At 39.7% G+C, this 7472-nt stretch overlaps 2 protein-coding genes across 2 annotated transcripts; both read right to left on the bottom strand.

Annotated features, from left to right (window-relative positions):
• Positions 1–2196: 2196 nt before the first annotated feature.
• On the bottom strand, positions 2197–3525 carry LOC118405054. Its single transcript, XM_035804455.1, has 3 exons — positions 3347–3525; positions 3119–3229; positions 2197–2680 (listed from the first exon to the last, which is right to left on the bottom strand). Exons 1-3 carry the CDS (start codon positions 3435–3437, stop codon positions 2340–2342), a joined length of 543 nt encoding a protein of 180 aa, XP_035660348.1. The 5' UTR covers positions 3438–3525; the 3' UTR covers positions 2197–2339.
• Positions 3526–3692: 167 nt separating this feature from the next.
• On the bottom strand, positions 3693–6969 carry LOC118404930 (B-cell receptor CD22-like). The gene is made up of 5 exons (XM_035804315.1): positions 6863–6969; positions 5397–5720; positions 4568–4840; positions 3996–4283; positions 3693–3778 (listed from the first exon to the last, which is right to left on the bottom strand). Exons 1-5 carry the CDS (start codon positions 6924–6926, stop codon positions 3693–3695), a joined length of 1035 nt encoding a protein of 344 aa, XP_035660208.1. The 5' UTR covers positions 6927–6969.
• Positions 6970–7472: the final 503 nt, after the last annotated feature.

Below are 7472 nucleotides of genomic sequence, written 5' to 3'. Positions count from 1 at the left end.
ACTAAACCAACCATATGTAAAAGTTTCAGAGTTCTACTTACATGCAAAGTCTTGAGTGTGTGTATCTATAGTTATGTTGCTTCCTACCTTAGAGCATCAGTTTCAAGTATACACGTCAGATTTTCATATTGTAGCCTGAAATGATGTGATTATACATTACAAGCTCCCTGACTTGGGAACTTAGTGTCTTAGGTCATCTTAAGATCTTAGACCCCATATCCCCTTACAGGTAGAACGTCCCTAAGAATGACAACAACGTTGCAACTACAACAACGTTGCATCTACCCAAACTTTATAGCAAAAATGTTCCCCAAGTCACAAAGAAATTGTCAGAGATATTCTTTATAACAATCCTGTATTTCCTCTTATTCATCTCAGCCCTCTTTCCTTTTAATCCCATCTTCCCTCAAGTTATACTGAGCCCGTTTTTTTTCAATCTAAAGTTTTATGTCAAACTGGATGCTACAAGGTGAGCCAAAGGCTCTTTCTCGGATATCGATCATCGCAAATGTTTCCACCACCCACTGATTGTATCTTTCGCTTGTGTAAATTGGATGAATTATGCTCATGAGTACCCATGAACACAATTGCAAGTGACTGTAATCTAAGCTGGATATATAACTCCGTTGTATGTCGGCAATCAATCAACATGTTACAAACAACGCAGTTCAATTATATTTGTTCAACGTATTCTTATTCTATTAAATAACATTGGCATTTTGATGTGCATATCAGTCCATCAGAACGTGACAGTTATCATGATAAGAAAACGGATACTCAATGACTTCAATTGGTAAATTGGAAAGAAAATTTGCGTCATTTATGGCCTAAATCCCTTAATTTTCTTTATGAAACGTTTGAAATGCTGTTATTCTTTGTTTATAGCCTTATTTATTGTCGAATTATTGAACAAAAACATACAGAACCTTTAAAAATTCAAACCCCTTTGAGAGTCTTTCGAGATTTCCCCATTCCCCAAAAGACGGAAATTTGGCAATTTGGCGGTCGTTTTAGCAACTTTTCTTGTCGCGGCCGGGGGCGGTACTGCAGGTTGGGCTCTCATTGGGTTTATCACCCCGACTTGTACAAACGTCAAAATACGCAAAACAATAGACTAAAAGGCAGTGAATTCTTTCTCAAACAGGTCCCGATGTCTTCGCGTGCATCTTGAATCACCTTTCAGACTTTTAAAAACACGAGTCAACATGAGAAATGTCAATTTTCAAGTGCCGCTCGAGGAGCTCGGGTAACACCCTAGTCGCCGTAAGAAGCGCCGCCTGTATTCATACACACTTCGCTTATTTAACGTTTTGAGTGGTTCAAAGACATCTGCTAACATTATTCTATATCCCTTAAGATCTTGGGTCTTTCATTTAACTGCTTTATGCTTATAAGGGTATGTAAGGACTGTCAGAGAAGCAAAACCATCACTCAGAAGACATGACGATCTTTCACCTTAACATCTGTTTGCAGACATTGTCCAATCAAGGAGGTTGAAAAGGGAACCTCCTTGGTCCAATTTCCTGTGACAACCTTTGCCTCGGACATTAGACCACAAAATAATGTTCCTGTAAAATATAGACTGGCTATATAGACTTCTTAACTGAAAACATTGCACTGTGTACCTAACAACATCATTTTACCTGTTTGTAAAATAAATGTAATTAATGTATGAGAAAAACGAAGACCAAACCAATACTTGAGTCAGTAAACAGACCGTGTTTGCATTCTCCAGTTTTGATATTCACCACGTGTTACAAATGAGTATTGCGAACTATATGAAAAATGTAGTAATTCTAAATATATTATGTTTATGCATATATACAGTTCATTGCTATTGTTATTTGGCAAAAAAAGAAGAACGACATAGTGTTTTAAAGTCTGAAACGTTTAGGCAGGGAAACAGTTAACTTAACTATGATGGCTAGATTACATTTCTATATGTACATACAAGATGTATTGCACACCTCAAATGATTTGCTTCGATAAAGAAATGCACCACAACTGCTGTTATGTACACAATCGCTAAGCGGCGCTACTAAGATCTATTAAGCATTTACAAACCATTCTGAAGCGAAGGCAAGTCTGACTACCTCAAACATGAGGGACCAGCCCTAACTAAATTGTCTCAAAGTGAGCAGCTTTGTGTTACTGTAATTTCATTACATTTTCAAAGCTTTCTATCATACTCTATCAAAGTAACAAGTATAAGTATCAAAGTTCACAAGCTAGACATAAAACAAGCTGAATTGAATTGCCTAAACGTATTGTTTTGTAGGTGATCTGCATGTGTTTACGTTACTATTCCCAAAGGTAAAAAGCTAGAGTTTGGGACTTATTTAAGAGCCTTCGCTGATCATATCGCTGATGGTAAGGTTGGCAGGAAGAGGCCGGGGTACATGTAACTCAGGATGAGACCGCAAGGAGCCGGGTTTATCCGGTATACTGGAGTCCTCCACACTCCTCGGGGTCGGACCATCACCCGTCACCTTCGGCCTGGTTCCCTCTGTTACAGACGGTACAGATGCTGCAGCTGAAGGAATGGTACCGTTATTGGTTTCTTCGTTGAGTGTTAAAGTTGTTCCGGGTGACTGATAATGTGTCACCAGTGGAAGGTGACAGGCTCCGTCTGCCCACGGACACGTCTGTGTGGTGGGGAACCTCGGGTCAGGGTTAACTCCTGCAGCAAATAGAAGTACGGTTTTCACCGTTATTACCCCCATGAAGTATGTCATGGAGGTTATGTTTTCAATCGAGTCTGTCTGTTCGTCAACAAGCTTAAGTTTATTCATGAACGGCTGGATGGATTGGTCTCAAACTTGGTGTGTAAACAACAAATGAATAGATTTTGTGACGCCTAGCGGCTTCTCTTGGTACTGCAGCAGAACTCCGGGTCTGATATCTCGTGTTCTGAACAAGCTTTGGTTACGTTTTTTTAACGGGCAAGTTGAAGAAAAGTATATCAAAAGTAAACCAAGCGTTTGTTCTTGCATGTGTGTGTGTGTGTGTGTTTGTAAGTGTATGTATTATTCTACGTGCTATCATTTATAAGACAATTACGGTGTGTAAACCTAAACCCCATCAGCCCAAACCTTGAATGCAACTTTGAGGAACTTACTTGAGTACGGAGGAGGCTGGGGTTCGAATTCTTCACCATCAAGGTTACCTCGGTCACTTCCGGGGACCATGACGTCATCCGTGGGACGGGATGGCACAAGATGGAAAGAACCTAGAAAAAGATGGTGAAATCTATTTCTGCAATATTTTCATTTCTTTCTACCATTATAAAATCACATTGACTGTAAAAATTATATCAAAAATGCATAATAATCAGCGTAATCCATACCGTTGGCTTGAAGAGTCTGTGTTCTATTGTCTCGTGACTCTCGCCGTTTCCAGAAACAAAGGAGTGCTGTTACAACGAGGATGATCACCATGACAACAAAGGCGGCACCGCCTATGATGATGAGATCTATCGTTGTCAACAGCGCGATTGCTCCAGTATTCGAAGATGGCGTCCCATGGGTTGGGTCTATGGGATGGACATAAATATTGGTTAATGACTGTTACTAAGGTGAAAAACGTGGGCAATCTTTAAGGTTTGTCTGTTTGTCACAAGTTGTCGTGGTGTGTGTTTATGTTTGTTTCCGCTGGCCGGCTGGGTCCAGAATTGGCTTAGGTTTCAAGTCGTTTCAACTGATGAGTGGCAGGAAGTGGAGATGGTACGGGTTCAAATTCACGAGGATGTCATGTGTTCTACAGCGGAAGATTGGCTTGGCTAGGGTTCAAAGTTGTATACGCAGGAAATGCATGAACGGAACTGGATAGTAAGGAATTCACGATAATGATTGTAATAAGAAGTTCACCTATAGTCTGTTTCCTTAAAAACAATTAAGTACTTTCTTAATTGGAATGGGAAGCGGATGCAAAATGTGTTACGATTATTATCAGAGTCATTAAAAAAGTAATGTCAAAACGTTCATGGATGAACTCACCTGGTGACGTCACACTGATGTAAACTCCTTTGCTTTCCTTGGATTTCTGTTGACCGAGAGCTTGGATGGTAGCTTTACATTTGTACTTCCCGCTATCTTGCACGCTAACAGAGTTTTTCGAAAAGATTCTGAAAGTTTCGCCTCGTAATATGACGTCATCCTTCCACCATGATATTGTAGGGACGTCGGGATTAGAGCTTCCCATGATGCACTGCAGTGTAACGTTGTCACCAACGTTGAATGTGGTAACGGAATGTTGTTCTTTGATTGACACAGTTTCGGGAAGATCTGTTTGAAATAAAAACTGTACATTAGTGTAGCTGTTATCTGTGAATAGTGTCATGATGTAATATATAATCTGTTTTGGTAAAAATAAATAAACATTTTAATGACTACATTTAATGTGATTACCATATTTTTCTAAAAGTTGTTTTGTTTTCGTTGGAAAACTTTCGACATAACAGTTTAAATTGAAGAAAGAAATTGAACGGTTCAGATTGTTTTCTACTATAATATTATTTTCACGAATTTCTCACGAAATCTGAATTCCTCACAAAACAATAATTACTCACAGAACACTGTTAACATTGTAGTCGTCGTGTTACTCCTCGTTTGGTTGAAGCGTCTGTACTGAAATTCACAAACGATTTCTTCTCCGTCCTGCTCCCTCGTAGCTTGCAGACGCAGACTGGTGGAGTTTTGAGTTCCCATGGTTTTAGGAAACTGTCGTCCGGTGAAGTTACCAGGAGGGTTGCCTACGTCATCAGTGCTACACGTCATCGTGACGTCATCACCCTCAAACACCTGAGGTTGAGGATTGTCTATATGAATTGGGCTCGGAGGGTCTGGGATGGAAATACCAATTTTTACTATAAATTCATATGATAAGAATATTACATGCACCATAATCAAAACAAAAAATTACCGGATGAAACATATATATATATCGATCATTCAATCATATTCATGAAAGTTCCTCCACGACCAATTATTATAACGTGAGGTATAGGCATGATATCGTAAGAAAGATGGGGACTTTCGTGAAATTATTTATAGGTACTGAATTCTCTATTTTAAAACTATGCGAGAAACTTTTGATTCCATTCTAACATGAACGGCTTAAGTTACGTGACAAACCCTGGAAGTAGAGTTTTTCGCCTAAAGTATAACATTTTATCTTGACATAAAAAGCTATTCTAGAAATTCCTTATTATGCAAACGATGTCCTGATTGTCATGATTTATGTTGAAGGTCGTTCATAATCACTTCCAAATGCTGGAAGTATATGAAATTCCGGAATTTAGTGTATGAATTTCAGGTTTGACGTGTGTTAAAACTCTCTTGTTTTGGTTGGCCCTCATGGGCGCAGCCATATTGTTTTTAGCCAGAACGTTTACTTACAGTATACGTCCAACTGTAAATCACATCTCCATCTTGTGCCATTGCTATCCGGTGACGTGTTGTACTGATAATATCCACCACAACTTCTGATGACGTCAGAGATGATGAGTACACGTGACGAACACGTGCTACACTTTCCCCAACATTCGCTATAATCCTTGGTCTCAAGACTCCTTTTATATCCCCAGTGACCGTCTGAGTCTGGTGGCGATGGGCACTGATCAAATACCACATTCTCCCCTTCTTGTACAACCAGATGATGCTGGCTGTAAGCAATCCGGGATTGTACAATAGCAGGCAACAGAGCAAGGATGACCAGGATCACTGTTGGGAGAAGTTATAAACCGGTCATTCATGCAATGTAACATGCATTGGCATAATACCGGTCATAAGCCTTATACCGGTCGATTAAAAATAGTGGAACTTAAAGAGATCTACACATGCAACAATAGTTATTTCTGAGGTATGCACATTTCAGACATCTAGGTGTCCAATACATCATTTACAAAGCATCGATAGCAATGCATACGAAGACAACAAGGCCAAAAGTTTTCAGGTCATTTTCGGGGCAGGCGAGCTCGTCGTGGGACAAACACACTGTCACGTTCAGCGCCAGATTTGTAGATAATAATCACATGTCCTCACGGCACAAGACGAGCATGATTCAACAGCAATCTTGAATTTCTTTTGGTGACCTACAACTCGTGTAAAAGTGTGAGGAACCGTTGCATTATCGCCCGGATCTACGGCTGAATGGGTCAAATTGAACGTACGCCGCCATTTTCCCGCCATTTTTAATGCTACGGCCAGCAGTAAAGTTTTACGTCATAGCGGTTGTGACGGATCAAAATTAAATGAAAATTCTTGTCAGTATACGCCCATTTTCTCATGACTTTTTGTATGCTCATGCAGATTTTTGTTTTGTGCAACTACTAACAGGAAAGAAAGGAACAACAGAGGATGTATAAAGGTACATAGCGGCAGTTAATTGTGCCGTGTTTCGTTCGACCGGTATAGTGCACCCCCTTCCAACCACGCGCCCGTTCTCCGTGCAATTCCGCGGTGTGTTCCAATTACGATATTATGTTTTTAGCAGGACCAGAGAGACAAAATAATTTACACAGAAGAAGTGGCAAAGGTAAGCTGTAACAGCAACATGTAACTGGAGAAAATGATGCGTTGATCATTTGCCAAATTAGCATTGCTTGAGAAATTGCAGTAAACCGACCGGTATTATGCCAATGGATGTTATATATTTAAACGTTCGGTTGAGTTGAGTTTTTTTAGATTCACAATTGGCCTCATAAGAGGCTATTCTTCCTGTGGTCTACACAGTCATATTTACACGGTTCGGTCGCATCTTCGTGTTTAATCTATGATAAAATATGTCACAATTACAAATATTACCGTTAAACTAGATTACAATATTAATCATAAATACACCATTTACTAAGAACCAAACCTACCTTGATGACTCACACACCCCCTTTGGCAATTCCAGGACGAATCAGGTTTCGTTTTTATAGCCATTTATAACATTTCGCTGTCAGGAGGAGTTAACAGAATTCATTTTCATTTTCTACTGAAAGGCAACAAGCAACAGTGATTACGATTACGTTACTATCTTGGACTTTGATTGTTTTGACACAATTTCGGACATAATTTTGCAAGTTATTACCTTATACCCCATTTCCACAAGGACAGTGCTCTCACCGCGCTCTCTCTGCGACCTGAAATTTGACATATCGCTCAACGAATTGTATAGAAAAGAAACGAATCACTTAACACTTTGTGTGTTTTGTCGTCTGCTCGGTAACACTTTTGCATTTTGTACGATATATCTATATAGTGTGAAAGCGAAGGATACACTTATCCTATTTTATATTTAGGTCGCAGTGAGAGCGCAGCGCGATCGCCGTCTAGTGGAAAGGGGGCCTTATTACTAGAACAAACTGATATTCTTGAGTTTGTGTGATTAGGGCAGGGTGGACTATCACTATCAGTACTTCCGTTCTGAGTTTCAGTCTACGCCGACGTTGTTGTATATGATATAACGTTACACTACATATAAGCAAA

This window comes from Branchiostoma floridae, chromosome 17 (assembly GCF_000003815.2).
Source record: "Branchiostoma floridae strain S238N-H82 chromosome 17, Bfl_VNyyK, whole genome shotgun sequence".
Taxonomy (NCBI): domain Eukaryota; kingdom Metazoa; phylum Chordata; class Leptocardii; order Amphioxiformes; family Branchiostomatidae; genus Branchiostoma; species Branchiostoma floridae.
The sequence above is the reverse complement of the archived record's forward strand: the minus strand, read 5'-3'. Positions and strand labels throughout refer to the sequence as shown.